Source organism: Perca flavescens, chromosome 6 (genome assembly GCF_004354835.1).
Source record: "Perca flavescens isolate YP-PL-M2 chromosome 6, PFLA_1.0, whole genome shotgun sequence".
Classification (NCBI taxonomy): Eukaryota; Metazoa; Chordata; class Actinopteri; order Perciformes; family Percidae; genus Perca; species Perca flavescens.
Window position 1 is genome coordinate 15,105,567 of NC_041336.1, and position 26,678 is coordinate 15,132,244.

The 26,678-nt window shown below is 44.7% G+C and overlaps 1 protein-coding gene across 1 annotated transcript in view; it reads left to right on the forward strand.

Annotated features, from left to right (window-relative positions):
- The first annotated feature begins 2 nt into the window (after positions 1-2).
- The window catches only part of LOC114557849 (forkhead box protein O3), a 28,547-nt gene continuing 1,871 nt past the window's right edge, over positions 3-26,678 (forward strand). Inside the window, exon 1 of the mRNA XM_028581531.1 lies at positions 3-491. Within this exon, the coding sequence (XP_028437332.1) occupies positions 3-491 (489 nt within the window). The remainder of the gene's footprint in view (positions 492-26,678) is intronic.

The window sequence follows — 26,678 nt, forward strand, 5'->3', positions numbered from 1 at the left end:
AAATGTTGATGATGGAGGACGACGAATTAGACACTCATCAGGTTGATTCGGATTTCGAGCCGCAAAGCCGGCCTCGCTCATGCACCTGGCCGCTGCCTTGCCCGGAGGACTTCCCCGGTGGACAAGAGGTCAGTGGGGTTCTTCCACTGGCCAACATCAAGGTGGAACCAGAGGATGTCCCGGCTTGTATAGCGGGGCTCGTGGGCGGAACGCCGGGAGAACTGAAGCATCCAGCCGGCGCCCCGGCACCCACAGGCGCGACGCACCCATGCCTGGCTGGCGCGGCGCTCGATGTGACCGGACCGCTGCGCAAAGCCAAATCCTCGCGGCGGAACGCGTGGGGGAACCAGTCCTACGCGGATCTCATTACCCGCGCCATTGAGAGCACCCCAGAAAAGAGACTCACGCTGTCACAGATATATGACTGGATGGTCCGTTATGTGCCCTATTTCAAGGATAAGGGCGACAGTAATAGCTCAGCTGGCTGGAAGGTAAGGACTAACACATGATGATGGGATGTCTAGTGATAATATCGAGTATTATTCCCATTCACTAAGCCATTATGATATGGTGCCATACAAATGTCACCATGGGATTCCGTGTCGGTTACGCATGAATGGTGCCATGCGTTATCTTGTCTTAGTTCATTACTGCCGTCAGTCATTCTAATGGACCATTGATGGCAGAATGAAATAGACTGGGATGTAGTTACTTGCTGTGTGTGTGTGTGTGTGTGTGTGTGTGTGTGTGTGTAACAAGGCTTTGCTCATCTCAGATCAGCTCATGATGGGCAACAGCGTAGTAGTGCATGACATCCTTTCACCAGGAGAAGGACCACAATGGTAAATTACTTATTTCCACAACTGCTGCAAATAAGGCAAGCAGTTAAATAGAATAAACTATTCAGTGCATTTTGATGCAAATGGGCATCACATATTTTCTTCTTCTTTTTAAAAAAATAAAATAAAACGCATCAACAGAGGGGCACTTGTAGTAGCTCACAGGTCAGCTGTCCACAATGTAAATATTCAGACAGATGTTCACAACTGACCACACACCGCCACCGCTGCCTGCCTGGCTGGCTGAGAGCCTAGAGTAACCTCCTGGACATCTGCCCATGTTGTCAGCCTCTGCTCCCAGCCTCATTATGTTGCTATTCTTTATGGCCATCTAAGGACAGGGAGAAGGGGCACAGAGATCAGCAGGGCAGAAGTACTTGTCCTCATGGTGCACCTTTGCTGAGTGGAGACCTATTGTAGTTAGCATCTAAAAAGACCATTTCCAATGTGTGAGAACTTATAAGGCTGTATGGTATGATAGCTCTTTGCGGATGCATTGTCAGTCATCAGAATCTTGCTGTTTTTTTTCTCAAGCAATACCACTAAACATGACTTCTCATTGGTTAGCCATTACTGTTTTCCAGCATAGAGACATTATTGATAAGACTGTTTCAGTTGTTGAGTTGGCAGCATCACATGCTTTATTCCCGCCCAGAACTATCAAGGCGTGTCACTCATATCATCAAATACAATCAAAAACCAAAATAATGGCATGTATCCAACAACATGCATTCATATTTTTTGCCTTTCTGAGGAATCAGTCTTGTCAAAACTTGAGTTGCTGTTGCATAACATAAACTCTGTTGTTGAGTTGAGTCTCTGCCTTAATCACAAGCACCTGAATTGACACCATAAGCCTGTCCCATTAAAATGAACTGCTAAGGTGTGTCTCCACGTAAAAAATTGTTTCATTCGTGCAGCAGTTGCACCAAGAGTCTTCCACCACAGGGGCTCTTTATCTTTAGCGCCAAAGTCCTAGTCTGCTATTTAAGAAACTGCAAATTAGGGGGTGTTGACAGTGGCAGTCTTAGCTTCTGGGCTATTTCAGGCCACAGGCGAGACATGGGGCCCATTCCAGGTAATCACGGGGCATTAGGTAAGTCGTTTAAAGCAGGCAGCCATAATGTGAGTAACAGGGCTGACCTGTTTTGGTCAGTGACAGAATCGTAATGTAAACATACACTTAAGAATCCAATGTATAGCTTACTTACAGGAACCAAATATGTGTAGCTTACTTAAAGGAACCAAACAAACAGCATATGGACATATTCATTCAGCAGCATGCATACATGTACAGTAAAACCCTAATTTCTGATGCAACTGCCTACCTCGGATCTTGCAATAAATGTGTTCAACTTTTAATTTGGCTCATCAAATGAAAATCCCATTTGAATTTGCAGGATTATGAATACATAATGAAGCCATGTGGAATATTTGTTTTGTTGGGAGTGTGACAGACTAAAAAAACAGTGTGGACACTTAAAACACGATTTGTTTTATGAGAGATCAACAGTGGGATATATAGCGTGTAAAGTCAGCTCGTAAGACCAAGTTTGACAAGGTTAATATGAAGGACCCAGGACCCCAAATCATGCTCACTTGTGCACAACACAGGTGCACTCTCATACATGTAATTTTACAATCATATCAGGCAATTGTATTTGACAGTTGGAAAACATGACTTGTATCATCCACTATATGTTCATCTCAATCAACAGTATCACGCACGAGCAAAGCATTTCATGCAAAACAGTCTGCTTTTGTTGTTGTTGTTGTGGCAGGGAAAGGACGGAAAAAGATAAAAGAATTGAGAATTGTTGGTTAGCTGCTGATGAAATAAAATGAAATTAAGTGGTATAGCTTGGCAGTTTGCGTAGGAGGCAGGCGTACGGGGGGTTGGGTTGGGGTTGATGGCTTTATGATGGGTGCTAGACAGCCAGTACACCTAGACAGTACCATTAAGCTCCTATAAATACCTAATGGCTTCTGACTTCTAGGAAGTCTGCAGTATTCTCAGGTCATGACTTCCTAATCACCTCCTTACTAATAAAGGGAGGTCACGTAGAATTGTGCACTTGTGAACCTGGTTATACCTTCCACAGTCACTACTGCAGTGTAGATTAATGGCAACCTCACTGGCCTCTATTTCCCAGTGTTCTGTGTTCTAAGCTGATTCAACATAGAAATTTGCAGGATTCTTTGAAGTTTGCGGTTGTTTCTGAACCCCCGTATTTATGGTTGGGTTTTATGTCTTTATGGCTTATTATATCTAAATACATCCATGGCTGCATGTGGATGCATACTGCATTTGTGTGTGGGAGAAGCACATGTCAGTTGCAACAAAGCGTCAGGGTTGGCAGTGTTGTGTGTGTCTTTGTGAGGGCTAGTGCAGGGGGAGGGGCTGTCTACTTCTATAGACATGTGTGTTTGGGCCTGCTGATTGGTCTGACAGCATGTCACTGCAGAGAATGCGACGTAGTCTCGCTCTTGACTTCATAATGCCTCTAATGGTGGGGTTTAAAGGCAACTTGGTGTGGGGATTGCCCTGTAGGCGCCTAGAAGTTCATTAACTTCAAGGGGGTTAGATACTGCCATTGTTATGCTGGGGGGATTGCTTTATTGTATATGTCAGCGTGGGTAGATATGGAATACAAAAACCCATAATACATCAACCCTTTTGGTGTATAAGTATATTAAAGTAATAATCTTGAAGATTTAAATTGAATAAAACTTCTGTTAAGCCACTCGCCAAATTAGGTAACACGATGGTGATTAAGCCTATATGGCCCACTGATGAAAGCCCTTTCATTTGCAATATTACAAACTGGATGTCTGTGGCGACGTTAGTGACATGTTTCCCATCACCCAGCAGTGGTTGGTCTGCCAGAGAGCGTAGGCGGCGCTAACGCAACAGAGTCACTTTCAACTCCCTTATGTTTTTAAGCTGTCTTTTTCCGGTCTCTGATAGCATCGCAAGTTGTAACAGTTACTATGGCCGATACAAACAAGACGAGTGATGAATCTTTAAAAACAAGTGAAAGTGAGATCCAAAAACACACCTGCAATACCCAAATATCGCCATCGGTGCCGCAAAAGAAAACAAAACGGAGCTCTTTGATATTGTAACTTTAAATAGAAGTGTGAGATACATGCCTCTAAGATATCATTACAATATGTTCGGGGTGTATGCAATTGCAAGTTTAGTGCATCAGTATGGAATTAGTCTAGTTTCTGCCTACTTTATATATTTTTCCTTATAGTTGTTTACAGGGCTTTTTGCGGCGCTTGGGGCAGTCCGATGCCAGGGGATTGCGTTGCAGGTCGGCAAGGGTGCCAGGCAGTCACTCAGACACTTTAATCCAAAGCTTATAGCGTAAATAAAGTGTCTTTAGGTAGCGGTCTGTTCAGGGCCAGCAGGGCAAAAGTCATGGGGCTTCCTTTAATGACAGAAATCAGACAGACCAGAAAGTTGGAGCTAAAGAATGAGAGAGAAATGTCACAGTGACTGTAAGGGAAGAGAAGAGGAAAGACAAACTGCATGTGAGGAAATGAAGAGGAGAGAAAGAAAGATGTCTCTCCAGGTAAATGTATCTTCTGTAAAGGCACATAACCCCTGTCTCCACAGGCAGTAGTATTTATAACAGTGCTGGATCATATCACTTTATCTAATTGATTAATACAGTAGGTAAAGAGACAGACAGACTCATAATCCTGTCGCTATGCATGTGCTCCAGCGACTGCAGTAGAGAAACATAAATATGAGGGATATGCAGCAGAGTGTGTTTGACAGAAGCTTAGCATGAAGTGGAGAGACTTGAAACTTTGTGTGTGGAGATGCTTTCGTGTGTCTGTTGTGGATGTGTGTGTGTGTGTGTGTGTGTGTGTGTGTGTGTGTGTGTGTGTGTGTGTGTGTGTGTGTGTGTGTGTGTGTGTGTGTTGGAATGCATGCTTGTGTCGCTTGTTGATGATGGTTGGGGAGACCGGAGAGACTGGAAACTATCCTAGACTTCAGCTGATTCATATTTTATCCTCCGTCTTGGCTCATGGGAGCAGAGTAATTTGAGAGTGCGACAGGCACACATGCACACACACACACACACACACACACACACACACACACACACACACACACACACACTCAGAAAATGAGACCATATGATGCATGCTGGACAGATTTATGGCGTAGGATTATGAGCACCTTACATCTCCCCTTGGCTCCTGCAGCCGGAGCCAGGTTGGGTTCAGGCAGTATATTCGGGTTGAGCCAGGTATCTGATGCCAAAAAGCCCGTTCTCACTGCCTCTTCCCCCTGCAGCCTTCAGGCAGCCGTGGCAGTTCATTTCTCACTGAAAATGATTAATGCACATGCAAATTACCAAAGCATGGGTACGCATTCAAATACGGGAGACAGCAATCAGGAGACAGTAATTTGAAAAACAATATAATTTTGCCTTTGATATTACTTCGCTCTCTCCCATCACTCCATCTAGCAGAAACCCATGTTATCTCCTCTTTTACCATCTCTCTGATTTTCTCTGCCACTCCATCCATCTATTAGACATTCTATGCATTCTTTCTCTCTTGGTGTTTTTTGGCACATGGGCCAATTGAGGTGAGGAGTGTTTCTCAAGTGAGCTGTGGCGTCAGTCTCCTGCCAGTGATCTAGACTGCCTTAAGCAGCGTGCCTCCTCTCATCTAAGAGCGTTCTCATATCTCACATTATCTCAGAGATAATAGGATAACAATGCTGGATTTTCCCTAACTCGACTCCTCTCAGCTACTGGGTCTTTTGGAGCAGAATACAAGGGGATGAGACCGTCAAGTTCCCAATTCGACAGGGTTGAACTAATTTGGATGTTCTTCTTCAGCTGTTGATGCATTTCTTACCAAGCCTATTACCCATGGCTCTGCATTTTTTATTTTTTTTTCACAGCCGTTTGGTGACATTTCTCACAATATTAAATACTCCTTTCAGTTCATTTAGTTTTCCTAAACTGAAGAAGCATCGTGAAACAAAGAGAAATTGTCATTCTTTTCCCATTGTACTATTTAGGGTGATGGTTTCCACTATTCCCTCTGGCTCATGCGCGCACACATTTGCACGAAACACACAACACACTTGTGCCTCCTCAAACCACCCATGGAGGAACACTCTGTTCTTGGGTGGGGTGAACCATTTTTGGGAGAGGAGGGGGCTGACCGAGAGCGGAAGCGTCTTTCTGTGGTGCTGTTTTGCTGTCTGATTTGTTTTGAAACCTGTCTGACTCGCAGCGATTGGCTCATGTGGAAGGCGTGGCTCTGTTTGGTAAGCGCCTGCGGATTTTTTTTGGCAAAACCGCTCACAGCTGCAGGGACAGAATGTGGTGTGTGTTTCTCTCTGAGGCTGTGCAAGTTTGATGTCATGAAGATTTGATGGGAGGGGAGGGGGGGCAGCAGCCTTGAGTGTTACCCCAGTGCAGGGTGATTGGAACACATCTCTTCTTATTTCCAGGGAATGGGTTATGAAATTGGGGAGAAGGGGGGGGGGGACAGAATGAGGTCTTCTTCTGCTGAGGGGTGTATATGTCTGGGTACACAGTGAGCTCTAGCATACGAATCACAATACCCACGTTTCAATAAAATGGGAGTAAAAGTTGCTGGGTTCCTGCTTAATTACCCTCCAGCCACATCCTATTGACACCAATACCCCTGCAGCTTGTAGTCCTTCTTTACATTACATTACATGTCATTTAGCTGACGCTTTTATCCAAAGCGACTTACAATTTCTACATTTGTCAGAGGCCGCACACCTTTGGAGCAGCTATGGGTTAAATGTCTTGCTCAGGGACACATTGGTTGATGTATCGCAGAATTGAACCCAGATCTCCCACACCAAAGGCATGTGTCATATCCACTGCGCCATCACCATCCTTCTAATACATTTTTTTTGTATTGCTCATATTCTTGCTAGTTTAGACGGTTTTCTGAACTAGGATAGAGGGAGGGGTTCTTAGAATAAAGCATTTTTCATTCATGACCATAAATACTTATACTAATAGGCAATAAATGACTCATCTAATAATTGGCTTACTTCTCAGAAATGAAATACCTGCTGTTTCTCAATTTAATGTGGTTAAGAAAATGCCCATTGTTATTACACGTGCTCGAACAGTAGAGTAAGGGTTAGGGTTAACTTAATTTATTGAAAGGGGTTCTTCTACAAATTCAGTCAAGTGGTGATTCGAATACAGAGAAAAGTCTGTCAGTTTCAATCTGATGGCAGCGTATGAAGTTATTTTGTCCCTGAGAAATGTTATTTGTATTACAAATGTTGTGAATGACTTTGGATATTCACTTCAGCGTGTTAAAAAAAAAACGTGTTGGCCCTCGTGGTGCTTGAAATTCTGGTCTCCGTGTGTAGCAGCCTGCTTGTTGCTCATCTGTGTCAACGTGCATAATGTGTGATTGTCGTTATGTGTGTGTTGATGTTTATGACTGCATTTCTCTCCCTCTTCCCTGCATCAGTGTGTGTCTGTGTGTGCATGTGGGTGTGTTGGTAGGGGAGGGGGAGGGGGGGTTTTGATGGGCTCAGTGGGAGCCCGGGTCCCGGGGGAACAGCTCTCGTTAATAATTCAGACGAGGCTCATTATCAAGGCAGCGCAGATTTCTCCCTGATTCCACCTTAATTGCAGGCAGGCTGCTCCACTCAGGCAGGCGGTAGTCACGCTGGGTCGACTCTCTCTGTCTTTTTCTCTACCACTACAGGGCCTGCTCTGCTCCACTCTGTTCTGCTCCGTCTCCAATACTCACCCCTATCACAGCAAGACGGCCTCAGGCTGGCCTACTCCATATTAGTGTACACCTTAATAGCAGTAATGTACTACGAACATGCTATTTTCTTTGTACTCAAAGATGTGCCTCGTATATTTCTGATTAGACACAGACCATGCACTTTGGGCATCGCTAAGGAATGTTTAGTTTTGTCGGCCAACAAAGACGCAATCTGCAGGATGATGTGGTTGGTTGTAGAGCTGAAACGAGTTGATTTATCATAGTTGATCAGCAGGAAAAAAAAATTATCGCCAACTATTTTGATAATCGATAAATCATTTCAGTCATTTGTCAGAGGTAAATGCCAAATGTTTGCAGTTTCCAGACTCTCATATCATATGTGAAGTTTTGCTGCTTTTCTTGGTTTCATATCATTATAAATGTAATGCTGCTCCTTGACAGTTTTCTGACATGGTGTAGACTAAACAATTAATTGTAAACAATAACCTCTTTTGATGAAGAAAATAATCATTAGTAGCAGCTCTCGTAGGTTATATGGTTTACGGTTCATTAAGACTGAAGTACCATTTGAATATTTCCAGATCCATCTAAAACATAAGCCATATAATGGCTTATGATGATGCACACTACAAAGCCTAATGTGTTTTGCTGTGGTTATATGCTTTGTGATATATTATAATAGCGAGTTTATCCTTGAAATAGCCTATAGCATATTATCATATTGATGACACTATAGAAAATGTGTTGCCATGATTGATATCAGGCTACAATAATACTCCTCTGCATGCCCATCTTTAGGCTTATGTAATGTATCTTGTCTTCATAATTTACACTGACTGATGGGTTTCCATTCAGTCCATTCACCGAAGCCCTGCCGAGAGAGCAACATAATGGGCCATCTTGTCATACATGTATATGTATATTTCAGATCAAGCCATTGTAACTAGATGGGGCTTTAGATAAACAACACAGATGCTTCTTCCTTGTTGCTCTCGCTATAAGATGAAGTGCGCTCCAAGCTGTATTTCTCTCCCGGCCACAAAACTCGCTTCCCACAAATCATGGTGCCCATATTTCCTAATTCAATTTTTCTCTTCGTCGGATATCTCTTCCTGTATGCAAGGGATTGATGGCCATGTGCACGTAAATGTGTGTGTTTGCGTGCACGCATATTGCCGTGTCTATCCCTGAGAAAGAGATGATGTATACCGAGCTAAACGGTGTATTTCACAATGCTCCATCTCCGGGCCCTTCATGGCAGCCACGTGCCCGGTCTCTCACTCCTCTCTGCCTGTCCATCAAGTCTTGTCATGAGCCAAAGGATTGCGGGAAGCGAAGGAAGAGCGTATAAGGGCCGTCGATCAGTTTACCTGAGTTTGGCGGCTCCGGCAAGTGATGGAGGGAGCCGGCTCACAAAGGGAAATGTAGTTAACGTTGACTGATTGGAGCAGGTGGAGAGAAAATCTGAGGGCAGCAGAGTAGCAAGAGTTATGTTCAAAAAAAGATGCTTGTTATGCTAATGGCTGGTGGATATGCTGCGGCTGGGCCATGTGACTGCGGCTGATGGATGGAGCTGCTCAGGTCACCTAGGGTTGCTGCCGGTCTGCAACCACCGCAGCACCGCGCTGAGCTGGAATGTCTGCTCACCTGAGCCGAAAAAGAGGAAACTGACCTTGGAAAGAAATCACTTTACATGTGTGGTTCTTCCTGGGCACATTTGTATGTGTAAAACAACCCATGTGTGAGCAAATCTGTGTGGGAGCCAGCATATGTGTGGGGAGGTTACAGGATTGGGGCGAGGTTGTTGGGTTATGAGGTGACTGTGAGACCAGCTGGGATTTAGGGGAAGGGGTGTGTTTTTGTGTGTTTGAGGGGAAGTATGGTCAGACGGGGAGGGGGGGGAGAGGTTGGTGAAATTCTTCCCTCCCCAATTGGATTTGTATGTCACCGGCTTGAATCTGGGTCAGGACACTGGGTCCGGTGTTTAGTATGCTAACTGTGTGAGGTCTGAACTCCAAGTCGGCTCATAGCCCTGAATGAACCCAGCATGTCTGCCTCGCTCTGTCTCCTCTCCCCCTTTCTCTTGGACCTTTTTTCCCCCGTCTTCATCTCTTCCCCCTCTTTCTCCTTCGTTTTCTCTCTGTGTGCCGAGAGCCTTTTTCTATCCCCTCCTCGGTCTCTCTGCCTTTTTTCTTTCCGTACCCAAGGCTTTTTTTCATACCCTTCTTTCTCGTGCTCTCTTTTTCTCTGTCAGTCACTCACGGCCTTCTCTTCTCTCCTCACTTGTTCTATTTCACACTCACAGTCCTCCCCACAAAGTAGCCTTTTTATCACTCATTTTCCTCTTCCCTCGCTTATTTCTCCTGCTCCTTTCATGTGCTTTTGAAATCCCCTTTTCATCTTTAGCTCTGTCGCTCTCTCTCTCTCTCTCTCTCTCTCTCTCTCTCTCTCTCTCTCTCTCTCTCTCGCCTGATCTGTCCCTCACACACATACACACACTCTGGCTCATTCAGTCATTCCTTTATTATCCCAAAACTAAAGTGATAAATGGCTCTCTTTCTTCTCCGTAAATGTCACTCGGGGAATTGTCTCTGCTCATTGATTGACTGGAATAGAAGGATGGCCACACATGCACATGCGCCAGTCGCGCACACGTGCACACAGGCACAAAAGAGAAAGACAGAAGAAGAAGAAGAGAGCAGGGAAATTATCTATCATTAGCAAGTGCAGCTTGGCTGGGACTGCCACCGTCAGGGTTAACATCTGGCCCTCACAGGTCTAGCTTTCTCTCAGAGGCTGATGCATCATTTGAAGAACTTGTGTGGTTGGTTTATAATGAAGCATCAATTCTCAACAGGACTTGGCATTCACGGGAGTGCTGGGAAGCTGGAGCTCGACAAGGGATCAATCACAGTTAAACAATCTGAGCAGGCAGGCCGGGCTGGTCTTGCCATTCTTTTCTTTCTAAAGTGATGTGACGTAGAATGCATAAGTGTTATTCCCAGTCTGATCATTTATCTTTAGCATATCCTTGTCAGAAAAGTGCCGGCCAAGGAAACAGGCATCAGAGCCATTTTTTAGACCAGACAGTGTGCCTGTACATGTGTGTGTAAGTAAGTAGGGGTTAATAATGCTCAGTCATTTTCTTAATGTCTCATTCAGCCTGCCTCAGGCGCTAGAGCTTGATAAAGGTCAAGACTACTGGTGGTTGCATGTCGTCTTCCCTTATTTCATTCTCTTCACTGCACAGCAGGGAGGGGGGAACCAAGAAGAAAGGAAAGTCAGCGGCCTGCAAGCGATGATGCTGATCCACGTCTCTTCATTCTCAGAACCAGGATAAAGAGATTTAATAGGGAGGCAGTGGGGAGTCAATGAAACAGGGATGAAAATATTAAAGGGGAACTATTATATAGCATTTTCAGGTTCATACATACGTATTTTGCGTTTGTACTAGGACATGTTTACATGCTTTACTGTTCACAAAACACTTGCCCATGGCTGCTGCACCTGTATTCACCCTCTGTATGAGACGCTCTGTTGGAGCGCCTGTCTCTTTAAGCCCCCCCTCCCGAAAAAGCTCAGTCTGCTCTGATTGGCCAGCGTGTTTCCTGGAATCTAGTAAGTGCTGCTCAGTGCTCAACTTTGGTAAAGTTAGAAAGATATTCACGGATTCGAACTTCTGAGATCAATTACTCTACAGCGAAATGTTATTAAATCACAAACGACGCATCTTTCCTACCGTAGTAAGGTAAACAACGAGCTACAAACTAATTTTCATCAAAACAAGCCGTCCTCCTACCTGGAGAAATAACATTGGTCTCTACGAGCAGCCGGCGGTGAGACGGCAGTAAGGCGAGTGCTTAGGGACCGTCTACAAACTAGGCTACAACACCAAAAAGCGATACAACAAAAATATGTATTAATTAAACGATTAAGTAAGGTAGTGTCTCCAAACTTACCTCAATTATAACTTGTCTCCTGCTAATTGTACTACAGCACTCACTTTAAAAAAATAAGCATATTCATAATTCTGGGGAATATTTTTTGCCAAAAACATTTAATATTTTAATAATTAAATAGAGTTGGGTCTCTAAACTTACCTCACATATAATGTGTCTTCTGCTGGTTATACATCACTTAGTTTTAAAAAATAAGCATATGCATAATTTGAAGGAATATTTTTTGCCATAAAATTTTTTAAATATATAATTACATAATTACATGTGGAGGCATGTCTCCACACATAGAACATGCTTGTTGTCTGAATTTATTTTCAAAATGCACCAGATTGATGCATTTAAACATTTAAATAGACAAAATGTTCTGACAGGGGAGCATGCCCATGGTAACCTTAACCAAGCAGCACTTTCTACTGTCAAAAATTGCAGATAAAGGCTTCTGAACCAAATACTATCCAATCGGAAATGTTTCAGCAGTAATGTGTCATTTAACAACATTGGCAGCAAAGATGACATCTTTCACTGCCTTTAGCATGTAGCTACATGTGACAATGGTAACACCATCGTAGCTTAAAAAAAATGAAAAACTCCAGGCCTGCCTACCTGGAGCAGATGACCAATCATAGAAGGCCGGAGAGGGCCAGCTAAGTGTTGCGTAACACTAGTAGAATAACTGTTGAAACCTAAACATTCAGAAATCTGAGTTTGAGGTCACTGGGATTTTTCTAAAATACATTTACCTCATTATTTGTTTTGGCCATGTTTAACATTAAAGTCTGACTTTGTAACATTGTAGATATTAAAATACGGAAAAGCATAATATGTCCACTTTAAATTGATAGAGAGACAGAGATAGAAAGACGAGAGAGAAGTGAGGAAAATGGAGAAGGAGGTGAAAGGGAGCTAGAATAGTAGAGAGTAGATTATAGGGCATCCAAGCAGGACTGGAAGCCAGACTTGGCTGCACTTCAGCTACACTCTGCACTTTTCAGCTCAAGTGTGCGTCCATTAGTGCACTCCCATTGCACTCAAAAAGCCACGCTCTCTGAGATGCAACCCACATGCACACACAAACAGTAATTTTCTTGTATACTGTTCATACATGCAAAGCCCCACCGACATACAGTACAGTTAGCTTACGCTCTGCTCTCACACACATTTGCCCAAAAAGCTCCGCTGACCTAGTCCTGCTCCGTCTCTCTCCCTCTTACTTTTCACACACACACACACACACACACACACACACACATACATTCCTGATCCCTTCACTAGCCACCAGATTGCTTCCCGTCAAAATAAATAATTAAATGCGTGCAATAACAGCTTCCGAAAAAAGATCCCTCAATTAGTGCAAAATGGGTAAATGGCATGGGGTAGGGGCTGCGCGGGTGGGGGGAGTGGAATTTCGGGAACACACACACACACACACACACACACACACAATCTATTACATAAGGCAAATCATGACCCAAGAAGGTTTTCACGCAGTTGTGCAAGGGTAATTTGCCCCCCTCCCATTTAGCAATCAGCTTAGTTAAGTCTTTTCTCAAATCCTTACAAGTGATCTATGCCCAACGACCGGCCGGGGAGAGATCTAGATGAGTGCCAGGGAGGGGCAGCTGAAGGGATGCTGCTGGGGTCAAGGCTGTGTGTGTTTGTGGAGCGGTCTTTGAACATTTCCAGTGTTGTTTTATCTGGAATTGTGATTAGAAAAAAGGTTGTAATTCATGAAAGGGAATTTGTGCGTGAATGTGCGAGAGAGAAAGAGACACAGGGCTAGACGTTGGTGTTCCTCTTGAGAAAGGTGTGTGTGTGTGTGTGTGTGTGCGTGTGTGTGTGTGCGCGTGTGTGTGTGTGTGAAAAGAGCGCAAGAGCATCAAGCCATAGTGGCAGATGATCTATGGTAAAGGGTATAGGTTACCTGGCTATGATGAGAGAGTGAAACCTGTAGGATAGATGCGTGTTTATTGACAGGGATTGGCATGGTTGGGAGTTTTACAGCATGTTTGACAGTGAAGTTCAGTTTTTACGTCGGAATTGCTAAATCCCCTTGTAGAAATAAAAGCTATATTCAGACTTTAATAGGGCTGCAACTAACAATTATTTTAATAACTATGGATTATTCTAATTAATAGATATTTTAGTGCATAACATGAATAGAATACAGGGACAAAGCCTAAAACAAGCAGGGGTCATATTGGGCCCATGTTCCACTTTTCAAAACATCTCTAAGAGACGAAGGTTTGAGTTGTTTCAGTGTTGGCCTGTGACTGTCACACTGTCCTCTGTTGCACCTGGGTGGTCACGTGTTCCATGTGCAAATGCTCACATGCCAGTTTCATTTCTGACTCCATGCCATCCAGGAGTCTTTTAGTGAGGCTGGCATCTGGCCAGATTGTACTGTTGTCATCAGCAGGGATATAATACTAAACTACGCTCACAGCAGGTGCCAAAACCAAGCTCACAAATGTTTCACTGGGACAAATATATATAACAGGATAGGCCTAATCTGTGTGTGATAAATGCTCTGACAGAACAGCAAACAGATGGATCCCTGGGCCTGGAAACCTACTGAGTAAGCAAACTAAGAGAGAATTAGCACGTGTGTGCTAACACAGCTAGCTTTGACAAAGCTTTTCTATTTGTTAAATGTCAGGCATGTTGATTCTGGTATTCAGCAGCGCAGGTCACAGACTGGGAGGGATAGAAGGAGATCAGAGGGATCACTCTGACTAAAGAGAGGGAGATGGTGAAGGGAATGATAGGGAGAGGCTGCTGGTCGAGCAGTGCACGAATGACTGTGGACATGAAGCGTACTGACACAGAGCATCAGATGAATGAATGGAATGATGGGTAAATGTACAAATGAAGAAGCTTGATGGTTGAAGGAGTGAAGGGCTGGCACGGACAACATGCAGGGAATGAAGTGCTGAGACGGAGTGAGGAGGGAAAGCAAAAGAAGCGAAAAGAGCTTATGTCTCACATGTGTAGAACAGTTGTTTCACCTTGCCAGGGTTAAGAGTAGGTCAACTTGCAATGATGCTTAGTGCACGGAGAAGAGCGGCTGTACGATGCAGAGTGGGTGAAAATGGGAGCAATGGGCAGAAATGGAAAGATGTAAGCGGAGAAGGGAAGTAGGATGGATAAATCTGGAGCTGGGGAAATGAAAAGCTGAAACGCACAGCGCTTAAGTGAGGGCGCACGTCTTGAGAGATATGGGGAGGGACAGAGAGGGTCGATCAGAGATGCAGGGGGAAAGGGGCTTTGATGGATGGATGGAGGGAGAGTGACAGAGGGGAGAAAATGACAGAGGAGGGGGCCACGATGGGGTCTTTGCGGTGGGGCGATTGCGTGACTGAGAGTAAAGTGCACTGCTGTGTGTGTAATGCTCTCAAGACGGATATTAAGACGTCCTGCCCGACTCACACAGTCACTGCCCCTTTTCTCCTTCACTCTCCTCCATTCTGCTCCCTCTCTCGCTCCCTCCGCGTCCACTAATGATCCTCGCGTCCTGCCACACTGCCAGGCTGAGTGATGCCCGCTGACAGTCGCACTCAGGCGGAAACGCTGCACCCCCCCTTCCAGGAGTGCTGTGACACACGCATGCGCACACACACACACACACACACACACACACACACACACACACACACACAGAGGTTTAACACTTTCTCACGTGCATGTATCGGCTCATGCAGAGCTACTGACAGGTGTGTGTGTGTGTGTGTGTGTGAGAGAGAGAGAGTATATGATCATTACCCTATCTTCAAACACACTGAACCCATCCATGGTGCTCACAGTCACACACTTACTGTAAATAGGCCTCCATCCAGCTACATCTGTCTTTAGGAATTTGTATGTGATGGATAGACGTGGGCCATCAAGGTAATCACAGGGTACAGCTAGCTCGATAATGATGATTCCAGTCTGCCTTTTGGCTTGTGAGCTTGATGACAAATTAATTTATAAAAGCGGACATGGTGAAAATGAGAAGACAATACACATGAGATAATAGATTTTGAAGTTAAGAACTGCTCACCGTAGATACACAATGGTTTGCACTTTGCATAGAAATGCTAGGCTTTAATTTTCCATTTTGCCTCTGCAGGTATGGCATCAGTCAAAATTATTCATTTGACGTACTGCATATGTAATCCACTTTATTTTTGCAATTTAGATGACAGAATTAGACAAAGGGTGATAAATGCACTGAAGTATCCTGTTGACAGCAAAGTGAAATCTTGAACTCAACCTCTTAAAGTATGGTGAGCATTGCCAATGCAGTCCCTTCACAAAGGTTAATTCCCCTCTCAGTACCTCCACTGGTTTTCCACTATCATGCCTAGAGTGTGTTGGCAGTCAAGACAGGAAACGGGGGAAAAGGGGAGGGAAAGCAGATTGTGGTGCGGCTTGTTTTTAACTCAGTCTGTGGATATAGGCCCAAATGCATTAGAGAATCCTATTGAGGTGGTATTTGTAGGTAGGAAATAGAAGTATCCTACTACTAAATACTTATATATACTGTATGTATAAATATGTATAGATATGGTAGGTGTATTAAAACATATATGGTAAGAAGAAAACACTGGTTCCTTAGGAAGAGAAGGACATTTCAACATCTTGCAACATAAACTGTGAAGATGAAGTATAAAACGTCACCAAAATATGAGAACTTTAATGTTGGACAAAACATTTTCCCTTTCCATTCTCATACTTCTTACTGTGAGGCACCTTCCATTTTCCCGCCCTAATCCAACCGATCCAAGCAGAGGCTCTGATCCTGACTGCCGAGGAGAGGTTAGGATTTAGGTCACAGCATCTCACTCCTCTAATTAGATGCTGTGAGTGTATGCATGTCGGTGTATGTATGTGTGTCTGCGTATGCGTCTGCACGCTGGATGCTCTTAATCCTTAGGTGGCCTCTATGGTAATGGAGTCCTGGGAAGACTCGTTAACCCGCATTTCTGTTAACTCACCACATGTTATCAAAATGTGTCTGACGTCAGGACTTGAAATGATGATGAGGAGAATAGTCATTGATGAAGATGCCGAGGCAAAATGTACCCCAAGGGTGAAAGAACGGGTCAGATTCAGCTATAAAAGATGCATGTGAGGCATTAGCATCCCCAAAGAACAAGCTCCAGTTGAGAAGGCACTTTGGCCTGTACACGCCCTGTGCTGCAAGCAGGTTCGGATTCAGCCCATCAGTGAGATGTAATTTCAACTTCTCTGTTGAAGTAAATGGCATGTAAGGGGAAGAAGCTCTTCACCTTGCTCTTTAAAGCCCTGTGGTTTTGTTCCATGCTCTTTCTGAGATGTATCCATGTAGGGGGCGAGGAACGACATTCCTGCCTCTGCAGTTTTAATGTCTACTCGTGTTTTTGTTTATCTCAGGATGTGTGTATGCGATAACATTACCTCGAAATTGACATGTTCATAAAAAAAAATGCCTTTGTGAGTCATTTGGAAATTGTATACCCAGAAATCTAGCGTGCATCATCTCAGCGTGGTGTGTGCAAAAGGCAAGGGGATAAACTATCAGCGTGCACTGGGAGGTGAGAGGATGAGAATGAGGGATCATAGAGAATTTTTTTGTGCGTGTGTGTGTGCAGGCATGCGAGCATGAGCCAGGGTGTGTGCGTGGGAGAGGGAGTAAAAGAAAGGAAGAGTAACGCGGGGCTAGTCTTAATTAAGTTTTCAGGAGGCTCTTAAAAGGTCATGGCACGCCTCTGCAACCCCCCTCACCAACACCACGCCCTCCCGAAAATTCACTTTCCCCCTTCCCTCCCTTCCTGCTCTCCCTCGCTCACCACCCCGTTGAGATCTATGCAGTCATCAGCCCCCCATCTGTGCACATTAGCCATTCATGAACACACTCATTAGGGTGGGAGTTTGAAGCGATTGTGTTCACTAGTCTGCGGCTGGAGCGTGGCGATTAATATTTCAGCGTCTCCCGTCGAGGAGCTGAGAGCAAGTTTGGCCCTCTTAGGCTAGAGAGAGAGAGAGAGAGAGAGAGAGAGAGAGTGCTTCACCCATCCCGTTTCTCCCCCACAACCCCAACACGCCTTCTTCCTCCCCCCTTCCCCTTTCAGTCAGTCTCTACAACTTACAGTACGTTGCCCCCCTATTTCCATTCATTGCACACACACTCATGATTTGGATACACAATTACACACACACACACACACACACACACACACACACACACACACACACACACACACACACACACACACACACACAAAAGACCCTAACTCAAACTGACTTAATTGGGCTCTTTTTGTTTCAGGAAACAGAGAGAGGAGGGGGAAGGAACGAGGGTGGGAGGAGGGGGAAATATTGTCTTTCCTTGTCCCCCATCTCTTCATTCCTCTCAGTTGGACAGGGTTTTATTTATTTTTACACTGTCCTTCATCTTCTCTCCTAATGCGGTCGCACTGAATTGGTCAAGCTTGGGTCGGGGTGGAAAAGGTTTAGGTGAGTGGCAGGTGGTGTTCTCAACCGTAAATAACCACAAGGAGTTCATTCAGACCAAATCGATACTCTCTCTCATTCATACTGTATACTGGTACTTAAAGTATGAGAATTTGAGGCAGCCAGGAGCATCATGGGTTATCATGCAGTCAATATTTGAAGCACTGTTCCTGAATACAGAACTCACTTTGACCCTATAGGAGGTGAGCGCTCCTCTCTTTGATTTCACAGCAGCCTGCTTCATAGGCCATGTCCACACTAACATGGATTCATTTTTAAACACATCTTTTTTTTTCTCTCCATATGAATCCACACCAAGGCAGCACTTTTGAGCACCAACAGTTGATCTCTTTGAAAATAAAAAAGGAAAGATTTGAAAATGCTGGTTCAGTCATTTGGACAGAATATTTAAAGAAAAAAAACAGTCATGTATTCTCATTTATTCTCATTAATTCGTAATTTATTTTTAACAATGATATTTCAATGCCACCGTTCAAACTTATTAGAGTTTGTAAGGACAATTTCGAGTGATGCGGTCATTGAATCCACACACACAAGACCACATTCTTCCTTATTTCTGAGGCCATGAATGCTATTGAATTTAAAAATCTATTTTCTCAGTTTTTTGTCCTTCCATCTAAATCAAAGTGAGACACACCTGAAGATGAAGTGGATAAATCTGAACACTGTGATGAATGCTCATAAATGCTAAATCCTAGTAACTAAGGTCAATAGTACTTGTGGGCTGCCACACTAAGATGAAAGAAAACAATATTGTTCTAAAACCATTTAATATAAATTGACAATTTAATCAAATTATTCAAACTTATAATCACAGAGACATTTGTAGGCTAAGATGAGGCGCCTTGGCTGTGTTTGCAGAAGCTTGTTAATAAGTTGTCAATCTTGCATTAATGTTTTTGACAGCCCCGTTAACAGGTAGCGTTTATAACCCTCATTCACGATCAAATCACTATTTTATAGTCTGACAACAGAAACTGAAATATATGGCATTGACTACATCCGTAGTGTGTGTTTGGCGACAGTGGAACACACAATAAGGGATCACAGAGTGTGTGAGGTGGCTGAGAGGAGCGTTGCCATGCATTGTTTTTAACTATCCAAATGCTAATTTAGTGATAAGTAAACAGCACTTTCAAACGTGCGTTCTTTATCGGGGGACATAAGATCAAAATGTGATTATAAATAGCGAAACAGCTTGTAGTATGTTCTAAAATAACCTTGCAGGCTATACAGAGGAATGGTTGCAGTTGTGTACTTTGTTATACAGTTGCATTTTATTCAGAAAAAGCACACGTACAATGTGCTGCTTATATGTTTGGCTGTACAGTGCTATGGTTTGAAGGATAGAGGCTGTCGCTGAAGGTCAAGGCTGGTTAGGAAGAGGCACAGTTACAGCGGGAACTGCTTTCATACAGCCTTGAATTAGAGTCTCTTTCAAGCGGGCCCCCACATTCAAGACCCTCTCCTTTGTTCCCCTAATTCACCCACCTCTGCCCTCTCAGCCCCTCCCTCTGGAGACTCACCGAACCCCCCCCCTGCCAACTCCCTGCTTTTCATTCTAAGCATGCCATTCTCCATCTTCTTCTCCGTATAGGTGTGCGAATAAGTGGGAGTCTATGGACTGTGTGTGAGTAAGTGGGAGTCGGCAGCCTGAAGTGTTGCATGTGGGTAGGCATTCATGGGAAGCAGTGGTTGGTGCGGCGCACACTGATGGCTAATGAAGTTCCTCTGCACCTCATAGCCCTATTAAACTGCTGCCCCCTACCTCTACCCACTTCACCCCCCACCTCTTGCCTTGTTTCTCCCTGAGGGAGAGAGTTGGCAGGGAGCAAGCCGGCTGCTATGGCAACAACAAGGAACCCTCCCTCTCCCACAGGTCTCCTTAGCAACTGGTAGCTTGGCATTGCAGTAATGAGTGTGCCCGGTGTGCCAGGCTTTGTGTCATGTTGGCATGTGTGTGCAATGTACGTGTGTGACAGAGTGAGTGAGTGTGTGTGTACATAGGTGTGTGTGTATGCGTGGTGGTTGTTTGTTATAGTTTGCCAATTTAGGTGAGAGTTAAAATGTGTGATGATAAAGAGATGTGGAGCCACTACTTGGTGATGATGGTCCAACAGAATTGTGAAGCTTATTTTATAAAAAATTAACCAAGACTGGCACTTGATTTTATCTCTTCTCTGTGTGTGTGTGTGTGTGTTTGTGTTTGTGTGTTTGTGTGTGTGTGTGTGTGTGTGTGTGTGTGTGTGTGTGTGTGTGTGTGTGTGTGTGTGTGTGTGTGTGTGTGTGTGTGTGTGTGTGAGCGCGCCCTGCAGATGTGTGCCTGTGTTTCTGTCTATTTGTGCATTATTTTTGCTTCATTGTGATTGCGGTCATTCTCTGTACTGTGAAAGTGAAGCAATTAAAGGACGATCCGATGAATTTTGCATGGCTGCCTATGAGTTTCCTGCTCTGCTGAAATTAAATTAAACGCTGAGAATGATGTTTATTAAAGTGTGATCAGAGGTATGCACTGACCTTTAGAATGCGGGAAATGAGATTCTCGTTGTTATGAATGAGATTATGTGGAGGCCGAATGTGAAAAAAGCCTGGGCCTGCATTGTTTCCATCGTTGGCCGACAGTTTCTTTATATGTAGCAGAGGGAGGTTTCAATATAATCAAATCCACACTGTGCCTGTTGGCTATTAAATGGACTGATACAGAAATATAGACACCCAGGCGCTCACATAAATGCAGATTGACTTGTGCATGCTTGCACACACGCATATCATGCAGATCTTGTAAAAAGAGCCGTAAAAAGCCTCTCCAGAAACGTGTTGGTCTTTAACAAAAGCATGGCAAGCCCAGTGGAAAATGTTAGTTTGCTCCCTAGACGAGGTGTGAAGTGCGAGCAGGCGGCCGGCCCCACAGGTGGCCCAGCCCAAACACCTGTTGTGTGAATCCTCAGTGGGAGGGCGCGAGCTCTGCCTACCTTGCATGTCCCAGTGGAAAAACCACACCCATGCTATCCTGTGGCACGTGCTCATTCGTGTGCTCACTCCCACTCTGAGGCTCCCCCGTTTTGTGCGTGGGCGTCAGACGTGATGCCCAGATTGTGTCCCCTTTGCGCCCACCGGAAACACTCAGCTGTCCCTGGCATTAGGCGAGCGGATTTTCCGATCCCCTGTCCGGGTCTCAGATGCTCTACTAATCTGTCAGCATCTATTTTTACCCACCAAAGCTGCGGCAGCCCTTCTCTATCCCACACCCTGCCACCCCGATGCCAACCCTTCCCTTGGCGCCAGGGTGGGCACGGCTGATGACTCGCCAGCCATTGGATGTAATTAGTGCACAGTCAGGCAGGAATCCCCTACCAACTCCATTACACCCCTCTCCACAGCCACTTCCTGATCTGAGGCTACCAGACACACTACCACACACTTGCTTTCCATTTTAAGCCTTTTTATAAATGGCACTCCTGCAGTGTTGTGGAATAATAGGATCGAATACAGAGCACCTTTCACAGTGCTTGAATCACTCTACTGTGCAAACTCAGTCTATTCAAGTACAATGGTAGCCAAGGGAATGCACATTTGAATTGTACCTGTACCAGATTTTGTGTTGAGATTAAGTGAAAGTTCTGTCCGTAATAGGACAGCTGTTGTTGAAAAGTCCTTGAGTTACTCCAGCTCACTTTAGTTTTTTCCGTAATGATTTTAGAAGAAATGAGAGCCGGAGGTTTTTAACTCTTTCCTGTAAATCGTATTTATTCAACAAGAAATTAGAAATGCTAGCCAATCCTCAGAGACCTCACAGTGATACACTGAGATAGATGTGATTCGTAATCCCAGGTTAATGTCTTCCCCAACAAGGGCAGTAATGTGCCTCGCATACCAATGCAGTCGTGACCACTGCTGTGGAGGCGATGATGGCATGTGGCAGAGAAGTAACTGTTTCTCACCTCCTAATAAAAGAGACTCCTTTTTAATCTTTTCAATTTGATTGCATTCCAAAAACAGGCCTGTCTGCCCATCTGTCTCTCTTAAAGAAGCCTCCTAAAGGGATTTTAATCATCTGACTCTGGGCTTCTCAGGCAAATAGCTACGTCTCTCTTTCTCTCTCACACACTCTCTCTCTCTCTCTCTCTCTCTCTCTCTCGCGTGCGCTCTCTCTCAAGCACATACACACAATTTCCAATTTTCTTTCTTGTACTCACTGTCATAGTCTCACTTGTCTTCTCTCACTCTCTGATATCGTCTCAGCTCCATTGTGCCAAATCTGTGCGGCCATTAGGCCCTTTAGTCCCTCTTCAAGTCCCCCTCAGACACATAAAATTCCCCCAACCCTGTCCCTATTAATCCACATGGCTCTAAATTCTTTATTTTCCTTCAAAGGGACAACGCGAGCCGTGACATCAATCATGGAAAGCGAATATTTAGCCGGCGCTAATTTCCACCAATAGCCTGGAGACAGGCTTAGCTGACAAAACTCATTCCTGTGCTGAACAAAACTGCTTGTGTTGGAACCTCCCCTCCCCCTGATCCCTCCTGCCTTCTGCACAGGCAAAAACAGCATCACAATAAACACAGTTAGTGCTTCTGTTACTCCCCCTTGATTTAGGCTTATCAAATGAATGTGCACCATAGAGGGATACCCTTTGACAATACATAATGGCTCCATTCTGCATGAAATGGTTTGGTAATACCAGTCGAGTGTGGCAAACGGCTTTACCCGGTGCCACTACAAGAACAGCTGCTGTGTTCTTAGCTGGGCAAGCGCACCACGCTGCTTCACCCTTGAGGTTGTTTGAATCGGGTGAGTGGTTTCTTTTTGCTGGTTCCCAGACCCCACTCACAGTCCTTAGTTCGTCACTCAGTTCTGTTTGATTGAGTGCACATTTGCCACAAGATGGGTCCTATAAACCGTTTGACCTGTTTCCTCGCCCTTCTGTGTGTGAGCATGTGTGTGGGTGTGTGAGCGGGAAAAACCCTGAGTGGGTTGTGATGGGGGACTAATGGAGGGGGATGGGGCGAGTGGGGGGTATTTTGAGGGCACCCCTTTGTGTGGCATGGAGGGGCCCCTTGCGGTAGCTCTATATTCCCACCCTTTACCCCCAGGCCCCTCCACCTCCTGCTGTACCCCCCACCACAGGTTATCCTCGATGAACCATTGGGCACAACATAACCCCTGCTCCCATACTCATATTATCCCAATGCTACTGCTTGACTGACATCTTGGTAGAGGCAACAGAGGGACACGTTGGGCACCAAGCCAATTTGCACAAGTGGGCACAGTCACCTAACTGACAAGCCTGTGGCAGTTTTGACATTGTTGTGCGAACAGTGGGGATATGGCATATTGAGCACCCATATTAGCCTCATAATGCAGGTGGATTGTGTAGTTAGTCAGGCCTTGATGTGTGCTAAGCCTCAGCACTGATAGTCATTAAACTTCATTGATTCCCAACACTAAATAGGCCTCTTCAGTCCCTGAATCAAACCAAGTTTGCATGGAAGAAGGGAGGGGGTTTTGGAGTACGATTGATTGGTATTGTAAGATTTCCAGAAGCCAAATGAATGGTTCTTAAAGAGATTACTATGGTCGAATTATAGTCTTAGTCCACCTGTGTGTTGTGGAAAAAAGTGACATCATGTCAGATTTGTTCAAAAAGACCCTAAACTGTTAATCTGAGGACAAAGAGGGCTGTCCTGCGACTTGTTATCTACTGTATTGTCTAAATATCTAAATCAGCTATCAGGATGTTTAGGCCTTAATGAGAGTTGACCCCAAGCTGATTGTTTTCCCGCAACCAATAGAACCTTCTCCATCTTAATTGGCTTTGATTTGTCCATAAACTCTTACCCTTATCCTCTTTTACTTTATGTCCAAATTAACCCCTTTTAGCCTGATTGAGTTTGTAGACTGACGATGATGTGGATGTCCCTGATAACAAAACAAAGGAGTCACACCGCTACTTATGACTCTGTCTGTTCTTTTCAGTATTATGGGACCAGGCAGTGCATCTCTCTGCATAAACCCAGCCACTGCTTCATTCATTATTTAGAGCCCTCTCCACTAGGCCCATTGTATTAAAGGGGTATGATTTGAATAGGAAGCAGCCTCCTGGACCCAGGCGTGTATGTGTGTGTTCCTCTCTGTCATTGTATGTTTCTGTGGGCTTCATCCGTCTGCCACGGCAAGCCAGGGGGCTGAAAGAGAATTTCCATTTTATGAATATTTAATACATAATAAAGTTTTCAATTTTATTCTATTCAACCCGTAGGAGTAAAAATGTGGCAAAGCCAACCCTCAAGGACAGAACACAGAGTAAAGGTAGTTATTTTGATGGAGGCATCAAAAATGTGGTTAACATCAGATCACTGCTTCAAAAATCTACTAAAATTCACAAACATCAGGAATAGTTTAATACCACATCCTATAAGGGGTTTATAGTGTCCCTTTTCCCCATATTTCAAATGTCCCTTATGCTGTATTACTATTGGATCATAGCATATCCGGGCAGCCCGCTGTGTCCATGGTGACCTGGCATGGCTCTGTGTGAGACACCCAGCTGGGAGTGCCCCTGAATCAACTTGGGATTAGCCCAGGATTGTCTGGGATTACTCGGGGATGGAGGGGGATTAGCAGTGACTGCTTGTTTCGGGGGCGTGAGGGCCATAGGCTGACCAAATTGCCCCTGACTCAGACTAAGGGAACAGCAGGCGGACAGAACCACACCCACAGTGAAACCACCTGCAACCTGAGCTATTCTTAGATCCTAAAACACACAAACAGGATGACAGAGAAAAACATGTGGTGGAAAACTACACAACGGGATGCCAGCAACTAGTGATGATGACGATGATGCCATGGCTGGCCACTGTCCGAAATCTCTCAAATCTCTCTAGCAGGTGGATTCATCAGATAAAGAGGGTTTGGGATGATGACAAATCCATCCAAGTTCAATGGGGCTGCTCTTCCCTCATACAGGGATAAATCGCGATTTGAATCAGACAGGTCACACAGAGTTGCAGCACGAAGTGGTTCAGCTCTCTGAAAGATGCCCCATTTACAACCGGCCGTGGTGGAATGGCATGAAAGCTTACTTATGTTTTAATTCAGGCATGTACAGGACTGGATGGGGATGATTTGGAGTGCTATGATAGGTGGATGATCCAGCCACGGTGAGACAGGGAGTTGGCGCGGCACGTAGAGAAGCCGTCAGAAGCAGGGAGTGGGCATCCCCTGCGGACCTGCACTGCCAAGATGAAAGGGTGTTTAGTGTTGGAGCAGCAGCATCAAACAACCGCCTCCTCTTGCATCCTTTACCCCATCCCCCACTCTCCCTCCATCTCTTTCTCACTCTCTTGACTCTCACCACTATATGATATAGTTCTGCCATGGCACGTTTACCAGGTTGCCATGGTTACCCAATGCCGGAGGTGTCACATTGAGATAACCCAAGGAGGCATTCACAGATCACATGAATTCGGTTCGCCTCCCATTTATGTGTTCTGCCCCGCAATTTGATTCATTTGTTTCCCTGCCGTGCAATTCAGTGTGAATACAAATAATCCGCAACATAATGGCGATGGTGGGAGTGTGAGTACCCCTCGATCTGAAACAATCTACTGTCCCAGTATATTCCTAAACCACAGGAGGTGCTTTTGATTTGATATTTTCCTGCATGAGCATCAAAATGCCTCACGCACAACAAAGAGCAGAATTGCAACGACAGACTCTGTTGCACTCCAGGAACCTTCCGCATTCAGCAACCCTTGAGATGTAAATGATAATAAAAAAAAACTATATCCTATGAATTACTGAGTCAGTGACTGTACATGCCGGTGTAGAGGATAATGGGAAAGTAATTGGTGACACACTGTGTAATTGAAGGCACAGAGATTGAAAGCAGAAGTGGAAAATGACTGTTGGGTGCAAAGAAGTGTGCGAAATGAGAAAAATACAAAATATGTAGTACTCAGTGGCAAAAGAGAAAGAGGGATTGTGATAAAGACAGAACAAGGGAGGGGAAGGGAGATAGGCAGTGAAGGTAGATGTCGGAGGGTAGGATACATCAATTAGCCTTCCTTGCTCCCGGCTCAATCTTCAGTTACATCCCCCCATTCAAGCTATGAGAGCAAAAGAAACAGGGCTGGCACTAAGCCAGACTGGCACCGACTTCAAACATACAGTACGCCCAACCTCAGCAGCTTACATCAGCCCAGCTGAAAGAAGAAGTAGAGGAGGACAGATGGATTGATGGAAATGAAAGTGGGAGGATTGACGTGCATAAGGAGAGTGTCTCAAGACTGAGTCTCAGGTCGTTTCAGGTTGGTTGAGGCTGACAGGGCCGTGCTCTGCCAGCTGTAGCTGTCTTCCGAACATATTTGTGTTTTTGAATGTGCTCTCAATGTTCTGACTTTGGTTGACACTGGTTGTATAGAGGGTTGTGTATCTATTTCTGTGTGTTTTGTGTATAATCATAGATATGGAGCGACCTGATAAATTGGTACATTTTTCTTTGACTGAGCATGTATAGACTGAATGATGTATAAGTAGGTTTGTCAGCATTGTTGATTTCAACTATTCTTATTTTCCTCTGGAACATTTTATATGAATCTTGTGCACTCA